This window comes from Pelophylax lessonae, assembly GCF_965119305.1.
Source record: "Pelophylax lessonae genome assembly, chromosome: 1".
In the NCBI taxonomy this organism is placed as follows: Eukaryota; Metazoa; Chordata; class Amphibia; order Anura; family Ranidae; genus Pelophylax; species Pelophylax lessonae.
Window position 1 is genome coordinate 218,433,775 of NC_138768.1, and position 18,962 is coordinate 218,452,736.

Sequence of the window (18,962 nt, forward strand, 5' to 3'; positions counted from 1 at the left end):
TGGGGGGGAATTAGAGTAGGGAACTGACAGTCACCAGCTCTTTGCTCAAGAAGCTCTGAAAACCAAGCAATCGGCTGTGTTAGATCGATTGGTTCTCAGTAATAGAGACGGCAGGGGACTGATGCTGCATCCACCAAGGAGAGTATGATTAGTTAGGTTACAAATCAGTGAAATGTAGTAGTCCTGAATGAAAGCATTGTATATTATTTTCATATTATGAATTTACCTTTACCATAAAATGTCCTTCCTGTTCCTATCCCAAAGAAAACAAAGGGGAGGGGTTCTGGACAAACAAGCAATTTTAGGCTTGATGGAAACCCTCTTTTCAGAAAATGTTAACTTGGAATCCAAGGATGAGTGCTAACTCAGAATCCAGCGCCTGAAGCAACATTACAGGCCTTTCCTATGGTGCCGTGTCTGTGCTCCTAAGGGTTTACTGAGGTATCACTGATCCAGATGCACTTCTTCTATTGTTACATTAGAAGGTAATGAAACGTTAATTAAATATTTTGGAGTAAAATACTAAAAACTAGTTAACAGTGATTTCTCTGTAAGGAAGAAGAGGTCCCATCGTCTTAGGGCTCACAACGTGAGCACTCAAAAACATGGGGTAGGGTTATGGGGGGCACTCAGCCGGCATGTCCTCAAAGCTTTTCCAGCACCTGCTCACTCACTATCAGTTGATAACCCAGAGTCTATGAATATCAAGCCTGTGTCCTGTACGATTAAAATATGCATCTCAAGAAAATTATCATCAGAATTGTATAATATCAGTAGTGAGGCATACGACATGTCCCAAAATGAACTTGCACTAGAAAAAGATCAGGTTCTCTATATGAAAGACTGAAAGCCCTATGACTTTAAGGAGTTTCTGTGGGAGATGTAACAGTAGAAAGGCCAGTGTATACAACATTGATTGGGAGTGAGGTAACCGCAGCCAACTGTGTCTCAAATGAAAAGGGATTGGAGGTCTGACCCAGAAAACAAGCATCGTAACCGCCTGATGAAATTTTAATGATCAACACAAGGTTCTCCATCTCTCAGGCTTCGTACAAACACATCGGTATTAGATAAATGCAGGGCACAGCCTGAAGATAATCTCTGGAGAAGAAGCCTCTGAAAAATGGCTACAACTAACTAAATCAATAGATAAATATACACGCCCAATTATTCTTTATCGTCTTTCTAATAAACGCTAATCTGAAAAAAAAGAAAAAAAACACACCATTTATCATTCTGTTTAAGTTTTCCCTAAGCGATTTAGCATAAAGTAACCAAAACTAAACTATCTAGTATTTTCTTGTAATCGTTTTAAGTTTATAAATCAGCCCCCCTCTTACAGACAATAAAAACACATTACCTGGCATACAAAGCATTTAGCATAGGTGGCAATCTGCACACCTTCCCCAATGTACACAATGTTATCTTCAGCCTTATGCTGGCCATACACTACACGAAAAATCGTTCAAACTCATTTTCCGCTGACACGGAAGTGAAGGGCTCACATAGTTATAACTATTAGCGGTCGCTCGCCCACCCGGAGTGTCAGTTCATTCATGCACACAGTCGTAGTAGTGACATCACAGGGAGGCCGGCCAGAGGCAAGACTTTTGAAAGGGTACACTGGAGGAGCGGAGAGTTTGCCTGTGACATGGAGGTGCCGACAAGGGGGAGGGGGAGGGGCGGGGGGGCTGAGGCAAGGTTACCAATGGTATTTGTATTATGCAGCATGAGGGGGTTAATGTATTGTCACTGATGCATTAGTGACCAACCAGTTGCAGGTATTTAACCCCTTTGTGCTGCATTAGTGCAACCAGTTTCAGTGCAACCAGTGTTAATTAACACTGACACTGGCTGCACTAATGCAGCACAAAGGGATTAATTAACTGCCACTGGTCGGTCACTAATCCATCAGTGACCAGAAGTGGCAATACATTAACCCCCTCATGCTGCATGAGGGACCATTGGTAATTCAATTAACCAGATATTACCAACAGCGCATGTCTAGAAAAAAATAATAATAAAGTATCTGTGGTGAGTTGTCTATTGGGTCCTCAGAGTACATTGGAGAATTGTACACTGCACACACGGCGCTGTGCACAGACAACATTATCTGGGTGCACAGGTAGAGGGGGGGCCGCTGATTGGCTGGAAGGAGAAACCCAGGACCACCCAGACGTGGACGGATGAGACCCCGCTAGACATCTATTACTAACCTCTACTGACCCACTTGCCGTAAGGTATTGGGGGTGAACACCTTACGGTGAGTTTGAATTGCCTACACTATATATTGCACTAGCACTAGCACGGAGGGTGACACCACTACTGCACTATTGGAAATTCTCATCTGACCGTTTTTTTATTGGACATTAATACTGTATTTATTGCTTGGACTCTTTGGACACTTATCACCATTCTTGACCATTTTCTTCTATGAATTTCAAGGGAACTAAGAAGTTTTTTACAGACATTTATAAAAACACAAACATTTCTAATATTCAAATATTGCTGTTAATAATATCACATGATAATCTTGGTATTGGTTGCACAATAATGCACTAATTTTATGCACTGTTATAGCACTTTATATGTACGTTGCAATGTTATATGCACTTTAGGTAACAGGGACAGGTAGCGGATAGGCTATCAATTACGATTTATTTGAGCAATAGTATTTTTATATGCAACATGTCTTGGTATCAATTGTCTTGACCCAAGAGACCACCCACCACAGATACTTTATTATTTTTTTCAAGACATGCGCTGTTGGTAATATCTGTATTACATTTATTTTCACTGCCCACCCCTGCGGGTTGTCTACAGCAGCAGTCCTTCGTTTATATATACGCAGCTTCACACACACACACTTTTTACCTTTTTTGGCGTGAGTGTTATTTCACTATTTTAATTAAATTTACCACTTGCTAACCCGTCACAGTACATAAACTGCGACAGGGTGGCAGCTACAGGTGTACGCTGCTGCCTTTTTGTAGTGTATGCCCCCGTTCTATCTATTTTAAAATAATTTGGGGGAAAAAAGTCATTTTCGGTTTTCGGCCAAGGGCATCCTGCATTTTCGGTTTCGGCCCAGAATTTTCATTTCGGTGCATCCCTAATACTGACCCCACGGGCCACCAGCACATCTGTGGCGTCCGCCAGAGGATCCCGTGACCGAGCCCCAACCCTTTGCACCTTTCTGTTGATCCAGGAAGCCAATAGATCAAACTTGGGGATGCCCCACCAGAGACACAACTAATGAAACCTCTCCTGATGAAGGGACAACTCCCCTTGGTTCAAGGCCTGCCGACTGAGGTAATCTGTCTGCCAGTTTTCCACCCCGGGAATGTATACGGCGGAAAGGACTAGAACGAACCGTTCTGCCCACCTTATGCACTGGACATCCCTGAAGCCGATCCGTCCAATGTTCCAGGCACAGTCTGATCGCTCAGAGTTCCAAGACACAGTAGTCTGGACTTATCCAGTGTCCAGAGCCGCTGAGAAGAATATTTGCCAATAACTCCTCCCCAACCGGACAGGCCGTCATCCGTGGTGACCACTGTCTAATACAAGGGGAGGAACAAGAGACTGTGGATTCTTGTCCAATTTAACCAGAATCTCCCTTGCAGAGACCTTGTATGGAACTGTGCAAACAGAACCGCCTCGAAGGTAGACACTCTCAGGCCCAGCACCCGCATGCAAGTCCGGAGGGATGACCAGGAGACGAATTGCAGCCTGTAGTTGCTCGAGTTTGTCCAGAGGAAGGAGCACTCTGGCTAAGGCCGAGTCCAGAGTCAGACCCAGATAGACCAGCTTGTTGAAGGAACCAGAACAGACTGCTGAAAAATCAGAATTCAGCCAAATTCCCTCAAGCTCGTATGAGGATTTCCAGGTTTTCCACCAGAACAGTAGGAGACTCGGTTCGCAGGAAGATGTCCAAGTAGCCCAGTATGGCGATCCCCCATTGGCATAACAATGCAACACTTTAATAAAGACCAGAGGAGCAGAGGCGAGACCAAAAGGTAACGCCACAAACTGATAATGCTCCTCTCCCACAGCAAAGCGGAAGAAGCGCTGGAGACCAACACATATTGGAATGTGAAGGTAAGCATCCTTGATGTCGATGAAGGCAAGAAAATCCCCCTGAGATGCAGGGAAGCCACCACTGTGCGAACGGACTCCATTCTAAACTTCTGCAAACGCACCAAGCTGTTCAGCGCCTTGAGGTCCAGAATTTGGACGCACCTGCCTTCCTTCCCGGGGACTGTAAACAGGTTTGAGTAAAACCCCTGAAAACGTTCCGAAGTCGGAACCGGGACTATCACCCGTATAAAAAAAAAAAAAAAGAGCTTGTAAGCAGACCGGGGACAGTCGTAGGCAGAACCTTACTGGAGGGTAAGATTGAAACTCGAATTTGTAGCCGGACCGAATGACCCACTTGTTCTCGTACCAGGGGAGTCCAGGGGTCCGGGAACGAATAAAGACATCCCCCCAGCCCAGATACAGGTAAGAGCCCACCTTGATGCTGAAGGGGCCTTGTCCACAGGTCAGGAGAAGCCCACACTTGACTTGCCAGACCAAGTTCGCTTGGATCCTCCAGAGGAGTCTCCGAAGGGCTCTAATCCCTTGTCAGTCGACCTTGGAGGAACTAAACAACTTCCTAGGAGCCGAAAATAAGGGCCTATGTCTACAACAAGGGTCCTTGTCCTCAGTGGCCTGCGGAAGACCGGTACTCTTGCCCCCTGTGAGACCTTTAATGAGGTCATCCAGGGTAGCACCAAACAGGCGATCTCCTTGAAAGGAAAGATCAGTGAAGACCTTGTTAGAAGTCTGGTCCACAGACCAGCATTTGAGGCAAAAGACACACCGAAGTACCACTGCCAAAACAGAGAGCCGAACCACTAGGGGAGCCGCATCCAAAGAGGCATCACAGATAAATTGATAAATTGTCTCTCGCACTAATTTATAAACTATGAAAAATGTATATAAATGCCGCTGCTTGAATAAAATAGACTATATGCAAAGAGTGAAATCAAAATCCCTAATGTGTAAACACCAGAAGAGCAAGTGTAAGAAAAATAAATTGATGTTAAATAAATAAATAAATTAAATCAATCTCGTGCATAAATTAATGGAAACACACTCCTATAACTAGAAGTTTTAAATTAATATTCAAAAAATGAAAATGAATCAAAAAATATATATAATTAACGTGATAATTGTATAGTCCAAAATAATAATGAATCAGAGTCCAAAAATTAGTAGATTGAACGGATCCCTGTGAGTGAAGTTTGATGTATTATCACAAATCACCACCACCCCTGTGCATAATAGCCTCCACTCCCATCAGGCACTCACCAAAAATAGATGCCTCCCACTCGCATGGTTGAGCCAAACAGCTGGTTTAAAAAGGGTGATATAGATCTTCTAGGATCTTTCTTCACTGATCACTACGCAAACATGTAAGAAGAAAAGCTCCACTAGTGTGATATCGTCTTTATTAAAACATTTTTTTTTAAAAAGCTATAATCCACGGAAGAACAGGAGCGCTGTCCATCAATGAACGAAAGAGAAAATGATTTTCCCCGCTGTACCCCTTTGGCCTTTCTACAAACTGAAGAGCTAAGCCTTCAAATGATCTCTCTCCAATCAATACCCCTTGCCTCCAGGCTACATACAGATATAACACTACATGAACCTCATCTGACAATTTTTTAAATTAATGTATTTAGTTAACCTAGAAACAAATTATACATGGTCATGTTTTATCCACATATACATTTAGGTTAATATTTCAGTTGATTCAACTTTGTAAATCTAGAACAGAAAATTTTTAATCTCTGTATCTATAAAAATTTTAAGAACTATGAAATAAAGCCAGAAAAAATGTACTTTGAATTCATATAGTAAAATATATTTGACCTATTCTATACGTCAAATGATTGACTGAACCTCAACTGTCCAGTGGTGAATACCTTTTGAGTACTGCCAATCGATAACTCTATGCATTAGTAGCTTCAGTTTGGTGCTTATTTCCAATATACTATTGCCTATCCTTTTTATATATTCAAATGTTATTCAGTTTCCTTCAGCATATACAAATATAGTACAGGTAGTTACACAAGTTAACAATCCTATAAACTATTGCAAGTAAACTTCTATATTATTAGTGACCCCTCCATTCCCTCCCCTCCCCACTCAACCACAAACAAAACCAAGGAGAAAAAAATAAATAAATCAAATCCCCTCCTATTGCGTTCTCTACTATCCACACACTCTTCCGCATGCCTTTCTTATGCATCAAAGATTCTGTCTTCAACCACGGCCTCTTAGGCCCATGTAATTGTTCCTTAAGCTGTCTCCATTTTCAGCCTCAAACACCCAGCAACTTCATATAGTCCTCATTTTTTTTAAACTTCAACCAATCTCCCCATATATCCAGATATACAGAAGTCCTTCGCTGCGTGTATCATTTCCTTCATGGATCTTGCCCAATCCACCCTTGCAACCCAGTCCCTCATACTCGGGACTTCTGGTGACCGCCAGAGTACCCGTATCAGGTTTTAAGCTCCGTTCAGTAGGTGAGGCACTAGCATGTTCTTACAGTTGTGCTCATAAGTTTACATACCCTGGCAGGATTTATGATTTTTATTGGCCATTTTTCCGAGAATATGAATAACTCAAACGTTTTCCTTACACTCATGGTTAGTGTTTGGCTAATTTATTATCAATAAACTGTGTTTACTCTTTTCATAATCATAATGACAACAGAATCTACCCAATTTACCCTTATCAAAAGTTTACATACCCCGGTGATTTTGGCCTGATAACATGCACACAAGTTGACACAAAGGGGTTTGAATGGCTATTAAAAGGTAACCATTCTCATCTGTGATCGGTTTGCTTGTAATTAGTGCGTTTGTATAAAAAAGGTCAATGAGTTTCTGGACTTCTGGCAGAGCCTTGCATCTTTCATCCAGTGCTGCACTGACTTTTCTGGATTCTGAGTCATGGGGAAAGCAAAAGAATTGTCAAAAGGATCTGCAGAAAAAGGTAGTTGCACTGTATAAAACAGGAAAGGGATCTAAAAAGATATCCAAGGAATTGAAAATGCCAATCAGCAGTGTTCAAACTAATCAAGAAGTGGAAAATGAGGGGTTCTGTTGAAACCAAACCACGGTCAGGGAGATCAACTAATATTTCAGTCACAACTGCCAGGAAAATTGTTCGGGATGCAAAGAAAAACCCACAAATAACTTCAGGTGAAATACAGGACTCTCTGAAAACATGTCGCCAGAAGAAAGCCATTACTACGCAAATGTCACAAAGTATCCCACTTACAATATGCCAAACAGCACAGAGACAAGCCTTAAACCTTATGGCACAAAGTAATTTGGAGTGATGAGACCAAAATTGAGCTTTTTGGTGACAACCATAAATGCTACATTTGGAGAAGAGTCAACACAGTCTATGATGAAAGGTACACCATTCCTACTGTTAAACATGGAGGTGGATCGCTAATGTTTTGGGGATGTGTGAGCTACAAAAGGCACAGGAAATTTGGCCAGAATTGATGGCAAGGTGAATGTTATCAAAAAATACTGGAGGAAAATGTGCATTCGTCAGCCCGGAAGCTGTGCATGGAAAGTACTTGGACATTCCAACATGACAATGATCCTAAAAACAAGGCCAAGTCGACCTGTCATTGGCTACAGCAGAATAAAGTGAAGGTTCTGGAGTGGCCATCTCAGTCTCCTGAACTCAATATCATTGAGCCACTCAGGGGAGATCTCAAACGAGCAGTTCATGCAAGACAGCCCAAGAATTTACAGGAGCTGGAGGCTTTTTTCCAGGAATTGTGGGTAGCTTTACCATCTGAGAAGATAAAGAGCCTCATCCACAAATACCGCAAAAACGTTAAGCTGTCATTGGTATTAAAGGAGGCAAAACATGTAAGAACTGGGGTATGTAAACTATTGATCAGGGTAATTTGGGTAGTTTCTGTTGTCATTATGATTTAAAAAGAGCAAACACAGTTGAGTGATAATAAATGGCTTCAGCCAAACACTAACCATGAGTGAAAGAAAAGTTTTTCTGTTATTCACATTTTTGGAAAAATGGCCAAGAAATCAGAATCTGACAGGGTATGTAAATTTATGAGCACAACTGTATATACCATCACCTTTTTCTCTGTATTGTGAAACAGGCAACTCCAAGGCTCCACCTTAATAGTCTCCTGTAATCTGGTGGATTAACCAAATAATCTCTTCCCAAAAAACTTGAATCCTCATGCACTCCCACCAAAGATGCTTCCCAGGAGCTTCGCATCCCCTCCAACAAGTTGAGGATATCTCTGCACCGACTCTCTGTGCCCTCTGCGGGGTGAGATACCATCTAGCAAAAAGCCTATAGCACATCTCTGTTGTCCTTCAATCAACCGATGAGTAACAAGCTAATCTTACCACTTTCTTCCTCTTTTCCTCATCTCAAAAGGGGTCCTAGTTCCTGCTCCCATTTCCCAAGATAAGGTGGGTATACAGGCTCTGTTTCCCTTAATAAAATCTTATATATTTTTGATATGCTATGCTTAGTGCATGCGGGGGAGCTAAACAATTTCTCCATTGGTCACATGTTATCCCCTCCCCACAGAGGCTGCACGAAGTGCTGCAATTGTGTAAATCTCCATTTATCAAGTGACATATTCCCTCATTTTTGTTTTAACGTTAAAGTGCAAAATCTGTTTCCTACCATTACATCTTTTAACTGTATCAGCTCATTTTTTGCCAATCTAACAAAATATAAATCGCCTTCTTTCCCTGGTTTAAAATAATTTGTGTCTATTAATGAAATCCAAGGTGCATTATATTCCCAGTGAAAAAATCTACATAGACTATCCCAAATTCTTAACGTGTTCCTAGTCAATGTGCTTGTGTTGTTAGCCAAGTCTCGATATGCTCATGGCACCCACATCATCTTTCCCAAATCTACCTTACTTTGTTTGCAATCAATTTCCACCACCCAAGTGCTACCTTCCTTATTGTGTATATAATCTGCTCTGCGTGCTATAGAAATTGCCTAATAGTATTTTTTAAAATCAGGTGCAGCTACTCCCCCTGACCCTTTTCCCTTTGCTAGTACTGCATAGGCGATTCTAGGGTGTCTGTGTACCCATGTATATTTTAATACCATTGCTCTTCACTTTCTAAAAAAGGCCTGGGGGAGGGTGATTGGGACAATCTGGAATATGTATTTAAGCTTAGGGAGAATATGCATTTTTACCGCATTTCTACCCAACTATGAAAGGGGTCTATGTCTCAGGGAGTTCAACTGTTCCTTCACCTTATTTAACAGTGGTATATCATTAGCCTTATACAAAGTCGCTAACGACTAAATGAATTTAATGCCAAGGTATCCCAGTTCCTCTCTACACAATACAAAAGGGGAATTTAGGTTGAATTGCATATTGCTCTCTTTTTGGTGTTGTGATATACTAAATCTCAGATTTAGCTAGGTTAACCTAAAAATTTGAAAGCTTCCCAGATCGCCCTAATTCCTCAAGCACTATCGGGAGCGTTAGCCTGGGGTTAGAGATAAAGAATAATACATTGTCCGCCTATGCGGCCACCTTGTACTCCTTGCTACCCGCTCTCACACCTCTAATGTCCACATTCTTGCGAATTGCTACCAGTAAGGGTTCTAGAGCTAGGACAAACAACATTGGGCAAAGGGGGCACCCTTGTCTAGTCCCATTGTATAGTTTGAAGGGGAAAGGACAAACTGCCATTCACTCTTACTCTTGCCAATGGTAATAAAAGGCAGAGATCCAACTTACAATCCTTTCTCTCAAGCCTAGGTATCTCAGGGTTTCAAACATGAAGCCCCAATCAACCCTGTCAAAGGCCTATTCGGCATCTAGAGACAGTAATATGACCAGAGAACTTTTCTTTTTTGCTTCGTGGATCAAAAGGAGTGATTTAAGGCAGTTGTCCCTCCCCTCCTGACCAGACACAAAACCTACCTGATCATTATATATCTATTTCGGCAAAAAAGGTTTTAATCTTTCTGCTATAATCTTAGCGAAGATTTTAATATCTGTACTTAAAAGGAAAATTGGTCTATAAATGCGTCGGTGCTGTAGGGTCTTTCCCCTCCTTCAAAATAATGTTATGTAGGCAAGCAAAGACTCCTCTCCCAAATTCTCCCCTTCCCCCATCCATGTTGAAATATTTACACAATTTGGGGACTAGGATTTTTTGAAACCTTTTATGATGCAGGATCAAATATCCATCAGGACCCAGGCTCTTCCTCAAGGCCATATTTTTTTTGCCCACCCCACCTCTTCACATATGATAGGAGCCTCCAAGTCCTCTAAATCCTCTCTGGGTAGCTTTGGGATATCAAGCTCCTGCAGATATTCCCTCGCAGCCAGATCTTCCTTACCTCTATCCCGGCCTTTCTCTTTCTGTCTAACTTTGTAAAGCTGGCTGTAATACAAGTGGAACACCTGAGCAATATCTGGGGATGAATGCACGATTTCTTTATTCTTCTTTTGCTAGGTGTATTCAGGCCTCTAATGTTGTAAGACACTAGATTTACCAGAGCCATGGGTAGCCAAAGGAGCAGCTAGCACTTCTTTTCCTTGCGAGAGAAAAGAGAAAACTCCTCCCCCACCAAAGCAGACAACCCCGACCACCTTCCCCACCCTGGAAGGTCATCCCTTTGAAGAGTTGAACAGGTTTCCAAATCTTGTTCAATGTACAGGTCTTGGCCTAACACCTTTGAATGCCACCTCTTATACGTACCTTCAAGGGGGCAACTGCCCTGACTCTTCTACTCAACCCAAAACACCAAATCTGCGAGCCCTCCAATCCCTCCCCCCCCCCCCCCCCACGACCCCTTTAAAACTGCTCAACATCCTACCTCCAGCTTTAAACATCCCTTTAACCCAGAGTCCCTTCCCCTGTTCTACGTCTATGAAAAAGAAGATGTTCGGTAGTAAAGGGGGGGGGGGGGGGGTCTTGTTCAGCCCTGAAATCAGGGAGGGAAAAAAAAAAAAATATGGGATCTCGCTGTCCCATTCCACATCCTACTCCCCCTTCCCCCCTCCCCTTCTACCCTCAACCCAAGTTCACCACTTGTTCTGTAAGTGTGAAGATGTTTCTATATTCTCTTCCCAGCCCCAAAGGGCTGGGGGTGATAAGTCAAGCTTGCTACAAAAATCCTTCAAGTCTTCTGGGAATCTCAGCACTGCAGTATGACCATCCCTTCTTCCCTTAAGGCCAGCTGGGAAACCCCACTGATACGGGATGTTAGATGTCCGCATTTGCTCTGTCAGGGGTTTCAAGAGTCTCCGTCTTGTCAGGGATTCTAATGACGAATCAGCATAGATCTGTAGATTTACCATCAAGGAGAATCCCTCTAGAGTGCGGTACTTTTTCCATCATCAATTTCTCCTCTCCGTAGTGAAACCTCACTATCACATCTCTTGGGATTTCAATGGCTTGGCTTCGATATCTTGTCACCCTATGGACTCTGTCGATTTTTAGTATTTCTGAGGCCTCCTTTCCTAGCATTGGATTCAAAAGCCCACACATTAATCGGGAGCTCTTTGTCTTTGCACTTCTCTCGCAAGCCTCGTATGTGTCGATTTTTTTCGGTTCTCTTGATCCTCGATTTTGTATGCCAGGGCTCTATTAGCTCTCTGCAGGGACTTCATCTACTCAATCAGATCCTCCAGCCTTTGGTCAAGCGTATCTAGCTTTTTCTCCGTCTCCTCTACTCGGCCAAGAACCTGTCCGATATCCGTCTGAATCACTGCAATATCGGTTTTCAGAGATATTGCCATTTTGAAGAGCATCTCAGCCAGGATTTCTTTCATTAAGGGCATAGTCATTTGGGCTCTTTCAGATCCAAATTCCTCCTCCGCAAATAAAACTGAGTCCCCTTTTTGTGGCTCCCTTTTTTTGGCTCCCTGCTCTGTACTTTAGGGCCTCCTATAGGGTCTTGGTCAAGTCTTACCCGGTCCGTTAGGCCTTGTGGCTGTACTTTCTTCTGTTGGCCGGTTTTGCCTACTATGGCTCGGCTGAGCTAAGGCCCCCTGCCAGGGGCTTCCAAGACCCTCTTCAAGCATGCTTGTCTCCGCTGACATATAGCGTTGGATACCTCCCGGGCTAGGGGCTGTTTGGGCAACTTTCCCGATTCCTACTTTATTTGATTTACCTCTCATCTTTAGCCCACAGGGTTTTTAGGGAGGTGAATTGATGGATGAGTGGATGGTTACATAACTACAGGCTACTAGCCAAGTAATATCTAGCCAAATAGATGTAAATGCAGTCGGCCAGTGAAAGTGTTGCCCATCGTCCAAAACTCTGAGAGTGAGGGTCAAGCTTGACTACTCAAGGAGGCCCCTCTCTCCTAATTATTAATAGTCCATCACAAAGCTCACTGCAGGGACATATGGCAGAGTATGTGCAGGGATGGATGACTGAGTACTGTGTTCAGAGGTGTAGCTGCATGCATATATGGCAGTCTATAGTCTATATACTGAGGCCACCCACCTCAAAGAATGATCTCTCCTCGTAAGCTGAAGGCCGATGGCCACCGTGCTGCAGCTCAGTTTCAGGGTCTTGACAGTCTTCTTATAGCCTAGGCCACGGGTGGCAAACACAAGGCCCGCGGGCCGAATCCGGCCCGCCGGATCTTTTCATGCGGCCCGCGTAGCTGCCGCTGCCTGCCACCTCTTTGTCTACTCAATGTCTCCCAGGCAACAAGCGAAAACATCCTCTGGCGCCGGCTTTGTGTGAGCGCATGTGCGGCCGGCCAGTCTCCAAGGAGCCATCGCCCGCTCTCTCTGTCCTTCTAGCGGCGTCGGCTGTTTGAGATGAGCGCATGTGCGGTTGGCCGGCCAGTCTCCCTGAGACACCTGCTCTCTCTCCTCAGTCCCTCTAGCGGCGCCTGCCATTAGTGTCAGTGCCTTTTTTTTTTTATCAGCGGCTGCACCCTGAGAGCGGGCTTTTTTTACCAATACACAGGCAGGGTGCCGCCTATATGGGGTTGTACCAGAGCTGGGCCAAATAGGAAGGTAGGAGAAATTACAGATGTGAGAGAGTTTTTTTGGGGGGCTGGGGTAAGGTGGTGAGGGCTGTGGAGGCAGGTGGGAGGATGGGAGCAGAGCGCACTCCTGACCCCCGCACTCCGTACTCTGCGCACGCCGAAATTCCGTGCGCAACCCAGCACTCTGTACGCAGCGCACTCCTGAACCCCGCACTCTGTACCCAGCGCACTCCTGCACTCTGTACCCAGCGCACTCCTGAACTCCGCACTCTGTACCCAGCGCACTCCTGAACTCCGCACTCTGTACCCAGCGCACTCCTGAACTCTGCACTCTGTACCCCGCGCACTCCTGGACTCGGCACTCTGTACCCCGCGCACTCCTGGACTCGGCACTCTGTACCCCGCGCACTCCTGGACTCCGCACTCTGTACCCAGCGCACTCCTGAACTCCCCACTCCATGCGCAGCGCACTCATGAACCCCATACTCCGTACCCATCTCACTCATAAACCCCGCACTCCGTATGCAGCGCATTCCTGAACTCTGCACTCCGTACACATTTCACTCCTGCACCCCGCACTCCGTACGCAGCGCACACCTGAACCCCGCACTCCGTATGCAGCGCACTCCTGTACTCTGCACTCCATACCAATCTCACTCATAAACCCCGCACTCTGTACACATCGCACTCATGAACCCCGCACTCCGTACAACCGGCCCTTTGAGGGCAACTAAGCTGCTGATGCGGCCCCCAATGAATTTGAGTTTGACACCCCTGGCCTAGGCAATCTTTATGTACAGCAACAATTCTTTTTTTCAGATCCTCAGAGAGTTCTTTGCCATGAGGTGCCATGTTGAACTTCCAGTGACCAGTATGAGAGAGTGAGAGCAATAACACCAAATTTACCACACCTGCTCCCCATTCACACCTGAGACCTTATAACACTAACGAATCACATGACACTGGGGAGGGAAAATGGCTAATTTGGCCATTTTAATTTAGGGGTGTACTCACTTTTGTTGCCAGCGGTTTAGACATTATTGGCTGTGTGTTGAGTTATTTTGAGGGGACAGCAGGTTTATCCTGTTATACAAGCTTTACACTCACTATTTTACATTGTAGCAAAGTGTCATTTCTTTAGTGTTATCACATAAAAAGATAAAAAAATAAAATAATTACAAAAAATTTTAGGGGTGTACTCACTTTTGTGAGATACTGTATCTATTACCATTTACCACCAAATAAAAGACAAATTCTCACTCCACATGCATACATTGGTTTTCCAATGAAATAGTGCTGCTGTCTTGAGTCCGAAGAGTCTTGCCACATAATCTGGAAAATTCAGTAAAGACCCAACAACACTTATCTGTCATTTTGGCCCTATAAATATCCTGCACCAAGTGTTTCATCTCACTTACGGATACATGCATCAGATTCAGGTAGCTCCGCTTTTATACAGTGCTGCTATTACTGCACCAATTTCAAAAAGAACTACCTCCAGTTTGTAGGTAACAAAACTGGGGGTAATTACGACCAACTCTAAATGGTGTACAGAGAAAAGCCAGAGAGCCTGTCACTGTACATTGTGTAGCAGCGTGGCATGTTTGTTACCGTTACCCCCTCCCCTTCCCATCTGCCACTGGTTAATGACGCTGCTGGCTTCACAGCCGACAGCCTCCTAGCAGCCAGTAATACCAACAGTGGCCACAGCCTGATAGGGAAACTAAGACACAGGGTCCCTAATAGGTCTGCTCTCTCCTAGTGATTGACCACAGGCAATGGGCAGATTTTATTGTCAATGCCACCAGGCTCTACCTCTGTCTGCTATTAATCACAAGGAAAGCAGACTTGATGAAGAACTAGTGTATCTAAATACCCATCAGGCGCAACTCACCCAGCTTCAAAAATCCTTGGCTGCTGCGCTGTCTGTGTGATCGCTGCAGCGACAGGGAGGAAACTCAGCTGCAGTGAGCACAGGGTGTCTAAATGGACACTCCAGCCTCAGTGCATGCCCCAAATTCATGTACCCGTTTACAACAGGTACATGAATCTGTTAAACGCACTGACATTTGCCAAGCAGGGGCATGAGTTTAGCAGAGGCACAAATTTATGAACTCCCCTGAAAGTGTGTAGGAGTAAGAGTGGAGCATGCCTACATTCGTATAAACAAAGTATCCAGCATGTGCCCTGCAAGAATTTAAACAAGACACATGATGTCTCGTGGAGTGGCAAAAGCCATTTCTCGCTACAGGAACAATTTAAAAAAATGCTGCGATATGTTGTAGAGAGGGAAAGGGTTTGGGGAGGTAAAATCTGGACATACACTTTAAGACATTGGAGATACGGCAACTCTTTTTTTTTTTACTTGCAGCTGAAATTTTGTACAACTGCTTAATCCCTATATAGTGATTTTTATTTTGGATAGATGCGTGTATGTATACTACATGGAAACATGAGGAAAGGACTTAAAACGTTCAATTAGATCACATGCCTGGTTTTCATATATTTTTGGAGACTCTAAAAATAAATTTCCACCAAAATCTCAGAATACACAGTTCTGTCATTTTCTCACCCCTTAAGCCTTCTAGATCTTGACTCAGACCACCACCATCTACTATAAGGCCTTGTTCACACCATGGTGCAGACACGTCAGTTTTTCTGCACTCGTTCTTCAAAAGCACCAAAAAACAAATTGTTTTCGATGTGCCCTGTTCACATCACAACACTGGTATCACGTGCAGATTTTTTCTGAAAGGGAGAAAAAAACTGACATGACAGCAACATTGGTGTGAATAAGGCACATAACTGACACGCATGAAAACTGATGGAAACTGATGTCAGTTTTCATGCACATATTGTGTGAACAACCCAAAGGAGAAGGTATTAGAGAATCCAAGTTTTGACACCTCAGATTTGAATTATATGGGATGAATGCATTCCTTTGTAAAGTACATAAAATGACTATGCACTAGGGTTGCACTGATATCGGTGCCTATACTAAGCATTTGCTTTTTGAGTACTTGCGCAAATGCCCCAATACCTAAAACTGATACCTTTTTCTTGCGGTGCGGTGCGATTTGAGCTCATACAAAATAAATTAGCTCAAATTGCACTGCAGAGAATCACATGTAATTTGAACAGGAACGCAATGCATGTCTGACTCACATGCGGTTTCCCGTACCTCTCCTGTGTGAACCCAAGCTTGTCAAAGTGACTTCAGCCTAGGTTCACACAGGAGCAGTGCGGGAAACCGCATGTAAGATTCAGAGAGGAATCGCAAGGCATGCCTGTTCAAATAACATGCAATTCTATGCAGTGTGCTATGAGCCAATTCATTTTGTATGGGCTCAAATCGCACCCAAAAAAATAAATAAATAGGGATTGGTAATTGGTACTTGCTCTAAAAAAACTGGTATCGGTGAATCCCTATTATGTAATCTTTCACACAAACAGTATGAAATTATGAAACAAAAAAGGTTTTAGAAAATTGCATTTGTGTTTTGTTATCAGTTATGAAGAGTTGAATGTCGGGATTATGAATGATGTCTAATCAAGAATATATTTTACCTGAAAAGGTTTATAAATGTATATTTTTAAAGTAAATCTATAATTCAGGCAGAAACAGTATAAAAAAACAACACATCACACTTCTATCACGATGGATTCTTTAACAAACTTTCCTGGCTCCTGATGTAATTTCCTATGTTGAAATGTGTTGGGTGGTAACTTCTGGTGGTGGTAACTTCTGTTTTGACACCTCTTACGGCACCAGAAATATGTATGGAAAAAACAAGTTTTCTAAAGTTAATACTACTGGCGAATATGGAAGTGCATTACTATTACTATGTGAATTTTTAATAAAAACAAATGGTATTTTCACTATATGGGATCTCTTTCCTTCTCCTTTATTGTGGTATCCAGGGAAAACTTTCTACTCTGGCAGGGTTACCCATTGGAAACTGGGAGAAAAACAGAACAAAGTTTTTGGAGTATATGGAAGCCATAACATCCAGGATTTAACACAGGATGTTTTTAATTCTCTTGTTCACACGAGGAGTCAAAACCTTCTGGTGAGTGCGGAGTGTTATGGGTGTACATTTGTCTCCTGAAGAGAACACATTGTGAAGCACTAGCTTGTCTTTGTGATCCTTGTTGAAGCACTATGTGTGAGGAGTGAGACTATCACAAATATACGGATAGGCATATCCATAGTGTTCGTAAATTCCTTTATAAAACATGAAGAGTTGAATGCCGTGATTATTAATGATGCTTAATCAATAATATGATTTACCTAAAAAGGTTTGTAAATGTAAATATCCTAAAATAAATCTATAATTCTGGCAGATATAAAAAAGCAACACAACACACTTTTATCATGATGGATTTTTTACTAGACTTTATACTCGTCAAACATTATTTGATCTTACCCTGCTAAGACAACTCCATCAGATGTATGAACATCACACAACACCTTCCCCAGTTCATAATGCAGCTGGCTCACAGCACCAGTGCGATTCTGAAAAAGATAAAAGGAAATATTTCTACAAAGAGTTTTCTTTACGAGAAGGTACCACTTGCTCACAGCTAGAGGTATTCTTATATTCCAGTGAACATGTTAGAACTTTTACAACTGTCTAGTCTAGATGTATGATTATTTTTCATGGCATCTTTAACACATGCATGTCAAGCTACATGGTGCCACATAATTCACTCAATCCATAAAATCATTTCTGTTGTCTATGTAGGGAACATAAAATCCTAAAGTGGGGAAAAGATGCCTGCTATATGATACCTGACAGACTAGATGTATAAAAAGCCAGAAATTAAAGGAGATATATAGCCAAAGCTTGTTTGGCTGTAGATCCTCTATGGATCACAGGAGTGCAGTCCGTTTTGCACTCCTGTGAACCGTTTTCAGCAGAGAGCAAACTGAAGTCCACTCTCTGCTGACGTCACAGATGTCGGTCCAGGCGCTGCGTCATCGCAACAATGGAAGTTGGGATCCGCCAGATGCCTGGACCGACACCCAGCTCAGCCTCTCAGCGAGCCGCTGACAGCCTGAGCCGGAAGCTCCCCGCCCCTCCATAGCTCAGCGCTCCAATGAGCGAGGAGGGGGAAGAGCAGAGAGTTGCTGACTAACATTCAGCAGCTCTCTTCTTGGGAGCTGGCAGAAGGGGTTCGATCACTCGGTTCTCAGTGCAGAGGTGCCGAGGGACAAATGCAGCATCGGACCGATGCTACATCCACCTAGGAAAGTATAAACAGGAAAAAAAAAAAGAACCCTTTACTTCTCTTTTAAGGTTTTTAAGTCCGATTTGCAGCAAAGTGAAGAGTTAGACCGTTTTCACATTGGTGTGCTGTGGTATGGGTGCAGCGCAATTGTATGTGTGTTTTACACACGGATTTAGGTGCACTTCCATTGACATTTATTAGATGTCTGTGCATTTTCATGAAAGTACATCAAAGCCCTGTATACTGCATATTTGATGCGTTTTTAAAAAACACAAAATCTAACAGAAGTCAATGGAAGGGCAGCTAAAGCCGCATGTAAAACCCACAAACACACATACAATAGTGCTGCGCTCAAACCGCAGCGCACCGATGTGAACCCGGCCTTAACGGATAATTATCCTTTTAAAACACATAAGCCCTTTTAATATTTCCAAGAATACCAAACAACTTTGCAAGTACAACATATTACTTTATTTTTTTGTTATCTTTATCTGTACTTTGAGTATTCATCACAGGCCAAGGCCCATTTTAGAAATGCTCGGTTTACATTGAGCTTGTCTGCAGCCTACACTTAAATTGCAGACAGAGGACAAGGACCGTAGATGCCACATGTACCTGTCTGATTCAATGCTTATACTGCCAGCAGTCAAATTATGATTTCTTTGCCTAAACGAGAAGTA

At 43.2% G+C, this 18,962-nt stretch overlaps 1 protein-coding gene across 2 annotated transcripts in view; it reads right to left on the reverse strand.

The window, feature by feature from the left end:
• The window catches only part of FBXW8 (F-box and WD repeat domain containing 8), a 315,006-nt gene that overhangs the window by 213,809 nt on the left and 82,235 nt on the right, over positions 1-18,962 (reverse strand). For both annotated transcript variants that reach the window (XM_082252220.1, XM_082252219.1), the window contains one exon: positions 17,478-17,566. In XM_082252220.1, coding sequence (XP_082108346.1) covers positions 17,478-17,566 — 89 coding nt within the window. The remainder of the gene's footprint in view (positions 1-17,477; positions 17,567-18,962) is intronic.